We start from the raw sequence: 16,951 nt of genomic DNA, 5'->3' as shown, positions 1-16,951 counted from the left end.
TCCCGCCAAGCCACCGAAGAACTTACAATATCGATTTCACCATGCCTCCGGAAGTCATCAGCGAGCCAAATCCACAAGCGCTGCCGTCGCATCTGCCAGACTATCTTGAGAAATTGAGCGTGAAACTAGATCATGAGAACCTAGATGAAAAGACCTGTGATGCCTTACTCAAATTTCGCCGAGCGGCTTGTTACATTGCGGCAGGTAAGCACGATTACACGCTGTATATATTCCAACGGCACGACTAACTTAATGTTAGCTATGATATTTCTGCAAGAAAATACTCTTTTGAAGTCAGAACTCACATTTAACCACATTAAGCCTCGACTACTTGGTAAGTAGCGTTCTCGAATTACTTAACTCGGCCATTATGACTGATGCTACACCTTAGGTCACTGGGGGACATGTCCGGGCCTAGTTTTGGTCTACTCTCATCTGAACTACGTGATCCGGACAATGAACCTGGACATGCTGTACGTTGTCGGCCCTGGGCATGGTGCACCGGCAATACTAGCCGCGCTATGGCTGGAAGGCTCGCTGGAGAGATTTTATCCTCAGTATTCACGAGACAGCACAGGCCTGCACAATTTGGTCTCGACTTTTAGCACAACAGCTGGATTTCCCAGGTTAGTGCCGCGCTCTACTATTTTGTTCCTTTGCTAACAGTTATGCGCAGCCACATTAATGCTGAGACCCCAGGTGCTATCCATGAAGGTGGAGAACTGGGATACGCTCTAGCAGTGTCCTTTGGCGCTGTCATGGACAACCCTGACCTGATAGTGCCTTGTATCGTGGGTGACGGAGAAGCCGAAAGTGGCCCAACTGCTACGTTCGTCAATTATTTCCCCCCTTTGCACTGTACAACGCTAATCGCGCACAGGTCCTGGCATGCAATCAAGTATCTTGATCCGAAGGAATCCGGTGCAGTTTTGCCAATTCTACATTTGAATGGATTCAAGATCAGCGAGCGCACTATCTTTGGGTGCATGGACCACAAAGAGCTTCTAGCTCTCTTCAGTGGGTACGGGTACCAGGTTCGCTTTGTGGAGGATATCAACGATATTGACGCTGATTTGCACTTCTCCATGGTCTGGGCCATCAAGGAGATTCATAAGATCCAGAAGGCTGCCCGTTCTGGGAAGCCAATTATGAAGCCTAGGTGGCCACTGTTGATTCTGCGCACTTCCAAGGGTTGGTCGGGGCCCAAGGAGCTTCATGGCAAGTTTATTGAGGGCTCGTACCATTCGCACCAGGTGCCATTGCCAAAAGCAAAGACCGACAAGGAAGAGCTGGCTCTGTTGCAGGAGTGGCTCTCTAGTTACAAGCCAGAAGAGCTGTTCACTTCGAACGGTGATGTAATTGACGATATCAAGTCTGTGATTCCCACGGAAGACAAAAAGAAACTTGGCCAGCGGGTTGAAGTCTACAACAGCTATATTCCACCGAAATTGCCCGGTTGGATGCCCTTCTGCGCGGAGAAAGGCTCCAACGCAAGCGCCATGAAAGTGATTGGCGGCTTCATCAACCAGGCTTTCAAGGACAACCCGAGTAGCATCCGACTGTTCTCACCGGACGAGCTGGAAAGCAACAAACTCGATGCCGTCTTTGAAGGCACGAACCGCAATTTCCAATGGGACGAGTTCGCCAACGCCCGCGGTGGTCGTGTAATTGAAGTCCTTAGCGAACACATGTGTCAAGGATTCATGCAGGGTTATACCTTGACCGGTCGCATCGGTATTTTCCCATCCTATGAGAGTTTCCTCGGCATCATTCACACGATGATGGTACAGTATGCCAAGTTCATCAAGATGGTCAGCTTCCTTTTTCCTTTGCCAATATCAATCCCATGCTCACCAAATACCCTATAGGCCCTGGAGACAAATTGGCACTCCGGCGTCAGTAGCATGAACTACATCGAATCGAGCACCTGGGCGCGCCAGGAACACAACGGCTTCTCTCACCAGAACCCATCCTTCATCAGCTCTGTGCTAAAACTGAAGCCCACTGCAGCTCGCGTGTACTTGCCACCGGATGCGAATACTTTTTTGACAACCATTCACCACTGTTTAAAATCGAAGAACTACATCAACCTAATGGTGGGCTCAAAACAACCGACTCCAGTGTACCTGACTCCCAAAGAGGCCGAGAGCCACTGTCGCGCAGGGGCATCGATTTGGAAGTTCTGCAGCACAGACGATGGAGTCAATCCGGATGTCGTACTAGCTGGTATTGGTGTTGAGGTGATGTTCGAAGTAATTGCGGCAGCGGCACTTCTGCGTAAGCTCATACCAGAGCTGCGTGTTTGCGTCATTAACGTAACGGACTTGATGATTCTTGAGAACGAGGGTGTGCATCCGCATGCTCTGTCCACTGAGGCATTTGATGCGCTCTTCACTCCTGACAAGCCCATTCACTTCAATTACCACGGCTACCCAACTGAGCTGCAGGGCTTGCTTTTTGGACGCCCGCGTATTGATCGCGTCACTGTTGGGGGCTATATTGAGGAAGGTAGCACTACCACGCCTTTCGATATGATGCTTGTCAACCGTGTCTCGCGTTTCCATGTCGCTCAGCAGGCTATTAGTAGTGCTGCCAAAGGGAATGAGAAGGTCCGGGTTTATCAGCAGGAGCTGAATGCTCAGCTTGAGGGGAGTATCGTCAACACGAGGAAGTACATTGTGGAAAATCGCGACGGTGAGAACCCTATCCTATTTTCAATTTGCCATGCAATCAATACTGACTTTAGCTCTTAGATCCTGAAGGCATCTATGACACACCGCAATTCCACAACTTCCACAAACCGGCCGAGTCATTCTGGAATATTGAGTAATTCTACTTCAAGCAATCCTAGTCATTCTACATTAATCATTTATGAAATGTTACAACTAAATCCCGCCGTTCCTTCTTTTTGCTCTTCTAGGCATCCAGGTCGAGCATGGTTACCTATAGGTTGTGTTTTGGAAAAAGCTTCATATGTAGGACATATAGCTTATCAAACTTGGGGTCCGCTCCAGTCATAAACTCACTCCATCAACCAATAAAAAACCGCACGGGGCGATACTCGTCAACATTTGGCGGTTGGTTTATCGTATTCAAATCAGCCATTGTCTCTCATACGCCGAGTTAATTATTGCAGCCTAGATACATCTAGGGCCAAGAGTATTCACATGTATCAACAGGTGTTCAGGCCGGCGACCCCGAAGCAAGTAGGGCCGAGACCAAGAACTGCAGCCTTCAAGGATTCATAGTCGGCGAGATTCTACTCGTGCGCCGTCGTCGTAGTCTATCACTGCACTGCCCCCGATTATGTGGATCACCACACCACGCGGCGGATACCTCCGAGGCTTAATCTGGGCATGACATAACCGAACGTAGCTTCAAGATTGGAAGCTGCCCAGCATCTGTGACATTTGCCCTTTGTTCTGTCAATCTTGGGGGCATGGCTGTCGGCAAGGGTTCTAGAGAGTATCTAGGTATGAAGTAGGTGTGGACATTACTGCATGTGTGTAAGGTGATGTGTATATGCTGTATATCAATTCAGGCAGCAGTATATTCTCTTGGACTTGACTAAGACGAGAGCCTCATCAATATCATTCTTACATACCCCACGAGGACCCTTAGTCCCGCATGTCCATACAGAGGACATGGTCCCCACTTTCTAAGATACTGTCGTCGCATGGCCCCCAGCTCCACAAATAACTTTTTTTGTCGGGCGTCTAAACAGATGGGTGATGTGTGTATGAGTTGTCTTGTTATGGGTGGTCTCACTCAGCACGCATTTGTCCGGTCGGAATACCTCCGCAGTGTTGATATCCCGCCCGCCGAGACGAGGCTTATTCTCCTTTTGGCCGTGGCAGCTGGAAGATACCTTTGTTTTCTTGAACAGTTGACTAGACCTTTGAGACTCAGTCTTGGTGGAATTATTATTTGGCCGTATTGAGTGTGAATGGACTACTTTTGTAAGATTTTTGAGGGATTCGCCTGGTGGAACTCAACTGTTTTTGCGATCTGCGAGAAGGAAGATCGGCGATCCTATTTCCTTTCGCAGCTTGGGCTGTGTATACGAAGTATGAGCTCCTTTGACCGTTTTATCGTTGTTGGACTTTTAGCCATGACTGTTGCCAGCAAAGGATTGCATTTAAGCTATGTTGTATAGAGAAGATAACTAAAGTATCAAATCAATTATGAATAAGCAGCAGGACCCTAACATGTGGATCCTTTTACTTTTTCCTCTCGTATTTTTTTCTCCATCACATACGTACTTCCGCTGCCATCCGAAACCGTGGACCTAGATTGTTTTCATCCGAAATTCCGACAAAACCAGGGCCAGGGCTAGAATCCATTGATTTTTTTGAATGAGATTGTCTCTCATCGTCTTGAAGCGGTGTGCCGACTGACTCTTGTTTCCACGGACACATCGAACCTACAAGATATGTCTATCGCAGTGTGGAGTAAATCCATGCTTTCATGGTGGAAGCCGGAGACATGTTTTCTATGGGAACCGGAATCCATTGGACTGCCTAGTGCCTGATTTCCGATTGTCGTGCTTCGCTCACCATGACTCATTTGATCTTTTATATATTGTAAAGCCCCCGTTTGGTCTGCCGACGGTTTTACCGGAGATAAATGGAACCCTTTCAGGGCTGAGGTAAACTTGGCGATACCCCCGCTAAACCCAAAAGGTATGATCTTGCGAGGTAAGTTGTAGTTCGGGCCGATTCTCTATCAGATCTCGTCGTATTTTTTGTTTTCTGACTTGGCTTTGATGTCATGGTCCATCTAAGTGATCCATAGCGCATATAAAGTACAATCCTCATGTAATCTAACAGGCTAGGGATACCCCCACCGTGGCGGTGGTCCGCCCAATTGTCCGGCAGGTTGTTACCATATGGACACTCCGTACGGAGTATGCATTTTCCCTTTGTATAGCAACCGGGACCGGCCCGTTTACCAACCCGTTCTGAATGCTGAAATCGCACACTGGACATTGACAAGCTTGAATGTCGGGATTTGTTGCTCCGATGCGGGTCTGATACTCCCCGGTAGATTATTTGAATGGTAGACGTGCATTCAGAGACCGTGGCTTTGGCCTTGAAAGGTCTTTTACGATGGTGGGGGCTAGTGGGCTCAGCCATGCTTACTCTTATTTATACTCAACTTGTTCGCGTAAATATTAAAGCCTGATACTTGGTCCATCATTGGTATCTTCTCGACTTTAGACAAACGCAGTGGTCGTCTATAAATATCCTCTATAGTCGCTTGGAGAATCTCTGTCCATCATCCAGTCTATCCAAATACTAGGGATTTACTACTAGCATAACTTTTCTCGTCAATCTCCCCAGAACTGGTTTCTTGAAATCATTCATCTTCCTTCGCCATGGCCGACAGGATAAAACTACAATACGGCTGCCCTGCCTATATTGAAGGCGTTGATACCTCATATGGATATATCCCATCGCTAGGAGCAGGCATTGCCTACTGCGCACTTTTCGGTCTCTCGTTAATCCTCCACACCGTCCAATTCGCCTGGAAGCGCCAATGGTGGGCAAGCGTGTTTAGTGTCGGATGTTTGGGTAAGGCCTGTGACACTTGAAACCCTAACTCCCCGCAAGACTAACAACATCAACAGTCGAAGTAATCGGCTGGGCCGGTCGTACCTGGTCATCCAAATGTCCATACAGCGGAACTGCCTTCCTAATGCAAATCTCCACCCTCATCATCGGTAAGCTACCTTTTTACCCCGAAAATATCCATGCCCAACCTAACAATTCGCAGCCCCAACCTTCTTCACAGCAGGAATCTACATCCTCCTAGGCCGCTTCATCCAACTCCTCGGCCCCAAATCCTCCTTCATCAAGCCAAACCTATACCTCTGGATCTTCTGCACCTGCGACATAATTTCGCTCGTCGTCCAAGCCGTCGGCGGCGGCATGGCTTCCGGAGAAGCCGACAAGATCGGCGGTGACACCGCAACTGGCACGCACATTATGGTTGCTGGCATCGTCTTCCAGCTCTTCTCGATTACAATCTTCGTCGTCTGTGCGGTTGACTTTATCCGCCGCACTATGCGCAACCGTCTGTTGCAGTCGGTGAACGGCTCGGTCATGCCCCTGTTCGCTGCGATGATACTTTCCATCGTCTGTATCTATATTCGGAGTATCTATCGTACAATCGAGTTGGTGCAGGGATGGGATGGTTATCTCATTACTCACGAAACGTACTTTATTGCGCTTGATGGGGCTATGATGGTTGTTTCGGTGGGTATATTCAATGTGCTGCATCCTGGATGGATGTTGCCCAGTGGGAAGTCGGATTCGTTCAAAATGGAACCCGCTTCGGTTGATCGATCGGATAAGTATGGGGGTCCGCCTACTCACTGGTGATTGCTTTGAGCATTGTGCTTGGTACTTGATCTATCTGTTTCATGTTTCATGTTCTGGGATTGGTCTTGCTTCTCTGTGCTTCTTTGTCCCTGTCACGTTTTACTTATGATTGCCCCAGCAAATACTAGATACTTAATCGGGGTGTGTTGGATGTTATGCAGCGATTCACGTCGATATAAACATATGATTAATTGTCAATTTCAAATTATGTTGAAGATATCAAGTTATAAGAAGACCAGAGGAATAATCAATGAATATTTCAAGAAAAAGCAATGTTGGAAAACAAGGTAAAGAACAGAAATTTTAATTAACGAAGAAAGTGATTGACACCAATGACTCCACGGGCGATCAGCAGAAACTTTATATCGTACTGCAAGGAAGAAGCAGGGACATTACAATCAAGCGCGCCATAAGAGATAGGATACTAGATATGAGGGTATCACTGAATCTACTTCTCATGCACCCGGCGCAGCTAAAACGAAAGCCAACCTGGGAACACACATCCCTCATGCTGTCGTTATCGCGTATAATATCATACACCATCAACGGCTTCGATCCAGCCGAATGTTGCTCCTGCGGTCAGCGTCGCAAATGCCCAGACAGCTCCCCAAGTGGCGGCACCTTCGACAGAGACATCGCTGATTGTGCCAGCCACTTGAACAATTGTGTTGATCAGGACTACAAGCGCAAGAATAATGGACCGAGAAACCAAAACTCGCGTCTTTGTGGTTAGTTTACCCCAAGTGTTGCGACAAATGGACGCAGCCAAATATTCACCCTCGCAGCAGCTTGCAGACCCAGTGGGAGTGGTTGAATAGCCAGTGGAGCTGACAAATAAAAAGTCGCGCGCGGCCCAGCCAGCAGGAATCAGCGTCAGGAAGAGGACAGGCAAGCCGGCGGGACCAGCATGCGCCGCGCTGATATCCGGGAGACCCTCGAAGTGAATGACCAGCTGTGTAGGAAGCCAAGTCGCATAGCTGACGTACAACACAACGCTAAAAATCGAGGTTGCCAGAAGCGTTGTGAAGACAGTGGTAGTTTTGTCCTGTAGAATGTTTCGATTGGCAACTGCATCAGCAGACGTATGCGAAAGATTGTGGACGGACGAGGGCCGGCGCAGGAGGGCGAATGGAAGCGCCGTTGAGACAATCGTGACTCCATATGCTATCAATGCAGAAGTCGGGCGGATGCCGTAGAAGAATGACAAGAGAGAATATGTTGGCAGATGGGTCAGAAATAAGAACGATGCCACATCACGACCTAATCGTAACAACAACAAGGTTAGTATCTGTAGCCTGTAGGATCCTCGTGTCCGGACGCAAGGGGCCATGTGTATGCTAATTGATACTTACCATCAAATCCTAGAACCCAGGCTAATCCGACTTCCACAGCCCTCCAGGCTATCAAGCCCCCCACCTCCCACCATTCTTCGAGGTGTTTGCTGATAGGCCCGAGATCGCCCACGGTGAAGGTGGATGTGAGTGTGAACAGAACAGAGCTCACAATGAGACTGCTTAGAACGACAAGGAGGAAGCGGGCTAGAGATGGGATGCACGCCAATCGAGAAGTCTGTGCAGTGGCCGTCGTCGCAAGCTCGCGCGCGGGTCGCGTGCTCTCGCTCCACGACACAGTTCGCTTCTTGGGAGTTTTAGTCGGCATTTTGGGGTTGCCAAATTTGGAGAGCGAGATGACTGAAATTCAGAGTTTAGAGGGAAAATCTCTGGCAATTTTTTTTCACTCAGTTGAAGCTTAGAAGAGAAAAAGAGAAGGCGGGTGGAATGTTTGGTTAGCGGTGAGCATACGATGATGTCACTATTGCTATTTCTCAAATTCAAGGACTCGGCGACTTGATGTCTCCCACATAGTATATGTACAAATTACAGTGGGGCCTCTCGTCCGTGAACTTAGGTATGACATACTATACAAAATAACGCTAACTAATCTTGATCTTGATCTTCACCTTCGCGTTCTGCCACAGCAAATTCAACTGTCCCACTCTCCCGTCCGCGGTTGTCTCGTACAACAACGCGATACTTGCCGCTGTCCCAGAGATCTTTGATAGTCAATTCGCGAGTACGGCCAAGACTTTCAATGTCTCCAATGCGCTGCAATGTGCCGTCCAGGTGCTTGTCAAAGTTCTCGATAGCGCATATTTCTTGGAAGGCACGCTGCATGGGTACTGAGTCGGCACGCACCATGGCTCGCGAATCAATGGTGAAGATATTTTCGTGATCATAAGATTGGATAAAGTCGGCACGGGTCATGATCTCACGCGCTTCATGGAGCGGGATTTCTGGCAGGATGTGACCTTGTTCTTCATGGTAGTTTGACTCCATCGCTTTCTCTTTGTCTACCAGCGCTTTCGCCAGAACCATAGCGGCAGACTATGTTGTGGTTTGAATTAGCTTGAGTTGCATCAAAGGAACAAGAACCAGGGGGTTATATAGCGTGTACTTACGGCGTACTTCTGCTGGTCCATCACATCATCATCCATCTCCATTCCAAGGATCCAGCACTTGTTTAGGAACCATGTTTTCTCGGCTTGACAGATCTCATCGCAAGTCCTTGTGATGTCCTGAGACTTGGCCACGCGGTTCAAGAAGGATAGTCGACCGCCGACTTTGTCATAGACTTGCTCGAGGACCTCAGATGGAAGTGTCTCATTGTGGAATTGCTGGCGATATTTCTTCAAAGCACTCATCGCCTTGTCCTTGGGTAGATCTGTCACGGGAATGACTTCCATGCGGGTTGCATAACGCTTTAAGCGCTCGTATACCCAATAGTCATCGCTGTTAAGGACTTGAAAGTAACAGAGTTAGCTAAGACAAGAGGAACAGATGTTTGCCGAATTCTTACTTGTTGTGACGAGACCACTAGCAGCCCATTGCTCGGCACGCTGTTGAATCATCTCAAGCAAATCCTGTCCATCGTGGTCGTCTCGAACTAAATGGGTACTGTTGATGATCAGAATAAGAGGAGTTGATCCATCCCGCCTTCTGGTGAGAGCCACTTTCTCTAGCTTGTTGAAGGCGCGTTCAATGTCCAAGAGAGCCGTGGTGTCTCTTGGTCCACGGATGCTGAAAAGACTGCCGATATAGCTAGGTATTCCTATTAGCGTTATGTTTTTATGGCGGTGACAGTATAAGCTTACTCCTCGTGGAACTCGTAGTCCAAAGCTTTGCCCAGTCGAATTCGGAAGATTTCGAGATCAGCATGCGCTTCGAACAACGCACAGCTGTTGCCGTTGATCTTGCGCATAGCCTCCAAAAGCATCGAAGTCTTGCCCGTGCCCTTTTCACCAATCATTAGATAGTAGTGGCCACTTTGTTTCCCAGCTACAATATCGTCAATTCTGGGTTGCTCGTTGCGAACGACCCAATGTTCCTCATGGCGGTACTTGTGCTTTCCAGAGACAACACCCGCGACCTCGAGGGCAGGATCACCTGGGTTGAACGCATTGTCCATCTTGTCCAAGATCAAGTACTTGTAGTACTGGTGATACCAGTATCCGGCCGCGCTTGGGAGCAGATTAGCCACAGAAAAGCATGTCTTGAATAATATAGATAAACCTTACCCTAGAATGGCAATTGATGCCGCCGTGGTTGCCGCAGTTTCAAGCATCTTGAGAATCGTAGATTTGAAGTTGGGATCTGAATCGCTGTTACGGCCCTGGCCCTTGCCCTTGCCCTCATCCGAATCATTCTGATCGGTAGGATCCGGGGTCATTTGACCAGTGTTCTGGGGGTTTGAGTTGAACCGCTTGGGTGTATGTATCACAACGCGGCTGTTAATCCTGAGAGGCCTCAGCAGGCCCTGTCGGGCATAGGACCTCGCAGGCTGTATAAGTCGGCTCCATAGCATCCTGATTTGGCTTCTTGGCGTTTGTATGCCGGGGTGCCAAGTCCTTAAGTAAAATGTGGGTAGTGAAGAGTGGGAATGTATATCTTCGTCAAAGGTAATCAGAGCCCCAAACGGTTTGTGTAGGGGATGTATCAATATAAAACACAAAGGTTTAAGGAGAGTACTGCTAGGATTCTAGACTTGTAGATGTTTCACGCAAAGCCACGCCTCCAGGGAATGACGCGTCACTGTTGAAAGAGAGACTCTAGGAAATTGATGAGATGAAAGAGATTGGATATCAGAAGAGAAACAAGGAAACAAAGAGACAAAAAGAAGTTAAAGAAAGACTAGAAGAAACAAGGGAGTTCAAAAAAAAAGAAGATTGTGGCTAAAGTTGTGGAGTTGGCCTCAGCCTCGATGAACCAGGGATGCAGAAGGCTTGGCGATCTAATTAGGAACATCCATGGATCTTCAATCGTCATATTCACGGGGCGCGAGCACAATATTATAGATTCAATTCATCACTCTAGGTCAAGTATTTTATTAAATATATGGTGATTTCTTTTTTTATTGGTTTCTTTTTTTTTTCTTTCTTAAAGTATGTGTAGAAGACGGTGGATCCATAGAAAAACTAACTAGTTAGTTATCTCTAGGAGGTAAACAAACAAGCCATCTATACCATACATATATTGTAGTAGCCTTTGCGGTATATAGCAAAACTAAGTAGACTCCAACTGACATATAAGAGATTCAACCCCTGGGCTCATCCAATTAGTATTTCTATCTATCAGTAGAGGTGAATAATTAGTTACATTTACCTGGGTAGTTTACTGCCAAGCAAAAACACCCAAGCACTATTTCTCTACGGTCGCTACACTCTCAATTTCGTACGTCAATATGAGTTTCACTTTGATATGCAGCTCTCTTTTCTTTTTTTTACAATTCATGTATTCGAACTTGGCATTGCTATGGTGAAAGGCTACCACTTAACTCCATCAAAGCCGATGGGGACACAGCATACAGATATTGCAAGGCTTTCAAGCATTTAAATTTTATAAAGTAGATCTTTGAGGTAGATACGAAGCGTAATAGTTAATTATCTCAACATAACATAGGTTTTAGCTTCTTTTTCCTGCGATCTGGTATCCTTGGTCTAACTACTCCGTATAGTTTGTCACATATATATCCGAACCACAAGGTCACTAACTAATATACGTCATTGAGAAAGGAAGTTTCTTGTGGACATGAAGATATAGATGTTACTATCTATACATTTAATGTTGAACTGTCTACATCTCTAAATTTGGAGATGAACCCTTCTCCGCAGTCAAGTCCATAGTATAAATAACTAGACAACTACATAGTTGGTGTTCGCCCTGTTAGCTTCTATGTAAAAATTCAACCGTCTTTACAATGTACATTTTTATATTCTTCTACCCATTAATATGGACCAATTAAAGATAAAGCTTTCCAATATAAATGGTTTATCACCAATGAAATAACATGCCACGGTGTACACAATCGCTAATGCACGTTGACGCACAGTCGAAAAACATTGGTACCCCAGCACCATACTTGTAGATCTATGAAACTGGTATTAACAATCGATGAAAATTACATAACTATATAGCCCTACTTAGGAGATACTATATTTCTATTCTATATACAGCCACTCCGAACTAATTACACCATCTTTCTCACAGTTAAATTGCAGAGACTGTGGAGAAAAATGTCCCTCTCCGCGGCGCCCTTCCCCGAACCCACCGCCCGAGCACTTCCGAGGGTATGCCGCATCCGAGAAATTTTCTCTCCGGTTTCCCAATTTCACCGTCCTATCCATTCATCCTTGCCTTTTTTCAACTTCCTGGGGTACGGGGTTTTTTGTTTCTTGCTCAATTGCCCTTGTTCTCTTTGTACACTATACTAAAATTTCTACCTGTCGAATCCCCCGCAGGTCCTCAATCTTTTCTTTTCCCGTTCCATTTCCCCGAACTTTGTCTCTCACTCGCGTGACGGTGGTGAGATAAGGGTTTACTGTTATTACTTCGTCGAAGCTCTTTTTTTATAACCGGCTCGACATAATGGCACAGACCAATGAGGAGTTGGAGCACTCGAAAGGTGTGTGTTGGCCCTGGAACCTCCATGCTGGGCAAGGTCCATTGGAATACAGCATGGGTTCCGGATAGAACAAGATGCAAGGCATAAGAGCTAACGGAGGAACAGAGGCTCCTCAAGCTTCTCAAGAGATTGCCAATGGCAACGCTCCCGAGGGCGCAGAGGAGGACAACGCGGGTGGTATGTTTGGTAAACAGGCGCAGAACTGTTCAGCAGCGTTCTAACTTGACTATAGGTCTTTTCCAGATCTCCGTGAAGCTCCCTCATGCACCGCATAAGATTCAAGTGATGGTGGGTTTGATGTTTTGAAAGGCCACGAAGTGAAAAAATTTATCTGACCCGTTTGTTTCTCTAGGTCTCCAGCCAAGAACAGGTCCAGGATGTCCGCCAATCCATCGTCGAGTTACCGGGAACCTTCCAATACACGTGCTTCCACCTCGAGTTCAACGGAAAGCGCATTAACGACTTCGTCGAGCTGTCTGAGGTCCCAGACCTCGAGGCCGACTCCGAGATCGTCCTGGTCGAGGATCCCTACACCGAAAAGGAGGCCCGTATGCATGTTGTGCGCATTAGGGAGCTAATTGGTGCTTCTGGTGACCGTGTTGATAACCTCCATGGTATCTCCGCTGGCCTGTCCCTGCATGATGCTATTACGGCAGACGCTATCAAGGCTAGCGAGTCCGAGAAGGAACACTCGCTCTCCAAATATGACCTGACTGGAGTTTCACCGCTGCAGACTATCCTGCCCACCGCACAGGCTCCTCTGCCCAAAACAGTGAAGTCCATCTCGCTGTCTGCATGGAACCCTGTTCCGTACAACCTCCGCCAGAAGGGTCACTTGCTCTACCTTGTGGTTGCCACTAACGAAGGTGAACAATTCCAGATCACTGCCCATGTGTCTGGGTTCTTCGTGAACAAGAACTCGAGCATCAGATTCGATCCATTCCCGAAGCCAACACACCCCAAGAAGGGCAGCGCCCACTCCTTGCTCACTCTCATCTCCCAACTCTCGCCCTCGTTCAATGAATCCTTCGAGGCTCTGCAGGAGTACAACAATGAGAAGGATCTTTTGACCACTTTCCCCTTCCAGAACGCCATCCCCAACAGCCCATGGCTCATCGCCCCCAGCACTTCGAGCTTGAATGCCCACCAGCCCGATATCACCCGTTCGCAGGAGAACTACCTGATCTCTGGTGTTGATAACGCCGAGACTTTGCGTGACTGGAACGAGGAATTCCAGACCACCCGCGAGCTGCCCCGCGAGACCGTTCAGGACCGCGTGTTCCGGGAACGGTTGACCTCCAAGCTGTTCGCCGATTATAACGAGGCCGCAGCTCGCGGTGCAGTCCTGGTTGCCCGGGGTGAGGTTGCTCCTCTAAACCCCACTGAGGCGCGGGACGCCCAGATCTTTGTCTACAACAACATCTTCTACTCCTTCGGTGCCGATGGTGTTGGAACTTTCACCTCCGAGGGTGGCGACGAAGCCGCACGTGTGGCTGTGGGTAAGGACGTTCTCGGTATCAAGGCTGTTAACCAGCTTGATATCGAGGGTCTGTTCACCCCGGGAACCGTGGTGGTCGACTACCTGGGTAAGCGCATTGTTGGCCAGAGTATTGTTCCTGGTATCTTCAAGCAGCGCGAGCCCGGTGAGCACCAGATTGACTACGGCGGTGTTGAGGGCAAGGAGGTTGTGGCCACCCACGCCGACTTTGTCCCGGTCTTCGAGAAGCTCTCGAAGGCTCTCCGTGTCAAGCAGCACCCTGTTTGGGACAAGGAGAACCAGCGTCACGACCTCGAAGGTAGCGTCGAGACCAAGGGACTTTTGGGTACTGACGGTAGGAAGTACGTCCTGGATCTCTACCGCGTGGCTCCTCTGGATGCCGAGTGGCAGGAAGAGGATGGCAGCGATGTTTACCCGCACCGCATGTCTGTTCTCAGACTTGAGTTGGTCGAGTCTTACTGGCGCCACAAGATGAGCCAGTACGTGAAGGCCGAGGTGGAAAACCGCAAGGCTGCTAGCGCCGAGGCTGCCAAGGAGGGCAAGACCGAGGAGGAGACCGCGGAACAGGAGCGTGTTGACATCTCTGGATTCAACCTTGCTCTCAACCCCGATGTTTTCAGCGGTCAGGTGCCCCAGACTGCCGAGGAGAAGGAGCAATGGGCAAAGGATGAGCAGGAAGTCCGCGATGCCTGTGATCACCTGCGGTCCAAGGTCATCCCCGACCTGCTTAAGGACCTGCACGACGGTGACGTCGGCTTCCCCATGGACGGTCAATCCTTGACCCAACTGTTGCACAAGCGTGGTATTAACCTCCGTTATCTCGGAAAGTTGGCCCAGCAGTCCGCCGAGAAGGGACCTCGCCTGCAGGCCCTGTCCATCCTCCTGGTTCAGGAGATGATTACTCGTGCCTTCAAACACGTTGCCAACCGCTACCTGAACAACGTTCCCGCCCCCTTCGTTGCCCCTTGCCTTTCTCACTTGCTGAACTGTCTTCTTGGTTCGGACGTTAACGCTACTCCTAAGGCTGAGATTGACGAATCTCTGCGTGCGATTTTCCCAGAGGGCGATTTCTCCTTTGAGAATGTCACTCCCGAGTCCCTCCGGGCCGAGCTTGAGAAGCAGGTCACCATCCGCTTCCGCTTCTCCCTTGAGAAGGACTGGACCAACTCTCTGAGACACTTGCAGCTTCTGCGTGACATCTCCATCAAGTTGGGTCTCCAGCTCGGTGCCCGCGATTTCGCCTTCACCAAGGCTCAGGTCAAGGAGCAGGTTGTTGTTCCTGTCACTAACGGATCTACTCAAGAGGAGCCTAAGAAGAAGGGCAAGAAGAAGGGTGGCGACAACAAGTCCCCTACTCGCGCCGCCCCGGCGCCGGCTAAGCCCGCTGTCACTTTCACTGCTGATGACATTCTGAATGTTGTTCCTTTGGTCCGTGATGCCGCTCCCCGCAGCGCATTGGCAGAGGAGGCCCTGGAGGCCGGTCGTATCTCTCTCATGCAGAACCAGAAGCAGTTGGGCCAGGAGCTCATCCTTGAGTCTTTGTCTCTGCACGAGCAGATCTATGGTATTCTGCACCCCGAGGTCGCCAAGCTGTACCACCAGCTTTCCATGCTGTACTACCAGACCGATGAGAAGGAGGCTGCCGTGGAATTGGCCCGCAAGGCTGTCATCGTCACTGAGCGCACTATGGGTGTGGATTCGGCCGACACTATTCTGAGCTACCTCAACCTGAGTCTGTTCGAGCATGCCTCTGGCAACACCAAGACCGCTTTGGTTTACATCAAGCACGCCATGGATGTCTGGAAGATTATTTACGGTCCTAACCACCCCGACTCCATCACCACGATGAACAACGCTGCCGTGATGCTGCAACACCTCAAGCAGTACAATGACTCCCGCCAGTGGTTCGAGGCCTCTCTCTCCATCTGCGAAGACCTGTTTGGCAAGGACTCCATCAACACCGCCACCATTCTCTTCCAGCTTGCCCAGGCTCTCGCTTTGGACCAGGACTCCAAGGCTGCTGTTGGCAAGATGCGCGAGGCATACAACATCTTCCTCGCCCAGCTTGGACCCGAAGACCGCAACACCAAGGAGGCCGAGAACTGGCTCGAGCAGCTCACTCAGAACGCTGTCTCTATCGCTAAGCACGCCAAGGACATCCAGGCTCGTCGCCTGCGCCGCAACCCTCTGAACCCTCGCGTGTCCTCCATGGGCACCCGTGTCCAACCCCAGGTTGGCCAGTCTGCGCCCGAAATCACTGCCCCTGCCGATCCCTCAGGTCTTGACTCTCGCAGCATCGACGAGCTCCTGAAGTTCATCGAAGGTAGCGACGCCAGCTCTTCGCGCTCTAAGCAGAAGAAGCGTGCCGCTACTAGCAACCCCAAGCTTCGCGGCTCCAAGCAGTCTAACAAGGCATAAATGATTTTCGATCCGGCCAATTTCAGCCGATTGACTTAGACTGCATTGATTGGTTCCCGTTCTTATTTTCTTGGTTATCACATGTGTTAATATCTATATACATTGTCATTTTGGGGATCGGTGGGCGGGCTTGATGAGCGAAAAGAACTGTTGTATTTTAAATCTCTCTCCTCTCTCCTCTTTTTTTTTTTACATTTTTGGTTTCATCTACTAGGTTGGGTTGTCTCTCGGGTCGTGCATGGAAAGGACTCAGTTGTCTTATATGGGCTCATATCTGGTGCATTATGCGGATCTGCCATTTTGATCATTTTCTCTTTATGAGTAGAATCCGTTACGTGAATATGCAAATACTTGAAATCGAATAGATGAGTATCTTTAAGAATATTTGAACTTGAGAGTAGTATATTAATGTACTGGGGAGACTAAGATTGCCATAATAGGCAATATGTGTTGGCCCACTTTACCGCATTAGTCAATGTTTGTTTTCTTTGTTTGTCTCGCATGTCCAATGCTGTCATTCATTTTTCACTTAACGCGCCCTTTAATTCTTCAACATACCTTATTTACATTGGATTATTGTTGCATTATCGGTAATACCTGGCTAAGTGCCATCATTGTTCCTATCATGCATCGTTGAGGGGCTTGTTAGTAGGGCGAAGTTGGTACAGTGCGACCCCAATGGCCCAGAGAAGAA

At 48.8% G+C, this 16,951-nt stretch overlaps 4 protein-coding genes across 4 annotated transcripts; 3 read left to right on the top strand and 1 right to left on the bottom strand.

Moving 5' to 3' along the window:
* Nucleotides 1–41: 41 nt before the first annotated feature.
* Nucleotides 42–2,830, top strand: PEX2_077200 (putative phosphoketolase; the record flags this gene model as incomplete). Its single annotated transcript, XM_016744990.1, has 7 exons — nucleotides 42–204; nucleotides 260–334; nucleotides 392–626; nucleotides 677–829; nucleotides 881–1,811; nucleotides 1,869–2,694; nucleotides 2,754–2,830. 7 exons carry the CDS (start codon nucleotides 42–44, stop codon nucleotides 2,828–2,830), a joined length of 2,460 nt encoding a protein of 819 aa, XP_016597908.1.
* A 2,547-nt stretch (nucleotides 2,831–5,377) lies between these two features.
* On the top strand, nucleotides 5,378–6,383 carry PEX2_077190 (RTA1 domain-containing protein; the record flags this gene model as incomplete). The annotated part of the gene is made up of 3 exons (XM_016744989.1): nucleotides 5,378–5,573; nucleotides 5,630–5,722; nucleotides 5,776–6,383. The coding sequence occupies 3 exons, from the start codon at nucleotides 5,378–5,380 to the stop codon at nucleotides 6,381–6,383; spliced, it is 897 nt and encodes a 298-aa protein (XP_016597907.1).
* A 532-nt stretch (nucleotides 6,384–6,915) lies between these two features.
* On the bottom strand, nucleotides 6,916–10,109 carry PEX2_077180 (ATP-binding protein; the record flags this gene model as incomplete). Its single annotated transcript, XM_016744988.1, has 7 exons — nucleotides 6,916–7,643; nucleotides 7,736–8,074; nucleotides 8,344–8,767; nucleotides 8,842–9,182; nucleotides 9,240–9,481; nucleotides 9,535–9,900; nucleotides 9,958–10,109. The coding sequence occupies 7 exons, from the start codon at nucleotides 10,107–10,109 to the stop codon at nucleotides 6,916–6,918; spliced, it is 2,592 nt and encodes an 863-aa protein (XP_016597906.1).
* Nucleotides 10,110–12,304: 2,195 nt separating this feature from the next.
* PEX2_077170 (translation initiation factor 3 subunit CLU1) lies at nucleotides 12,305–16,257 on the top strand (the record flags this gene model as incomplete). Its single annotated transcript, XM_016744987.1, has 4 exons — nucleotides 12,305–12,341; nucleotides 12,447–12,518; nucleotides 12,574–12,629; nucleotides 12,694–16,257. 4 exons carry the CDS (start codon nucleotides 12,305–12,307, stop codon nucleotides 16,255–16,257), a joined length of 3,729 nt encoding a protein of 1,242 aa, XP_016597905.1.
* Between the last annotated feature and the right edge of the window lie 694 nt (nucleotides 16,258–16,951).

Source organism: Penicillium expansum (assembly GCF_000769745.1).
Source record: "Penicillium expansum strain MD-8 chromosome Unknown contig268, whole genome shotgun sequence".
NCBI classification, from domain to species: Eukaryota; Fungi; Ascomycota; class Eurotiomycetes; order Eurotiales; family Aspergillaceae; genus Penicillium; species Penicillium expansum.
This window is presented reverse-complemented; position numbering and strand designations above follow the sequence as displayed.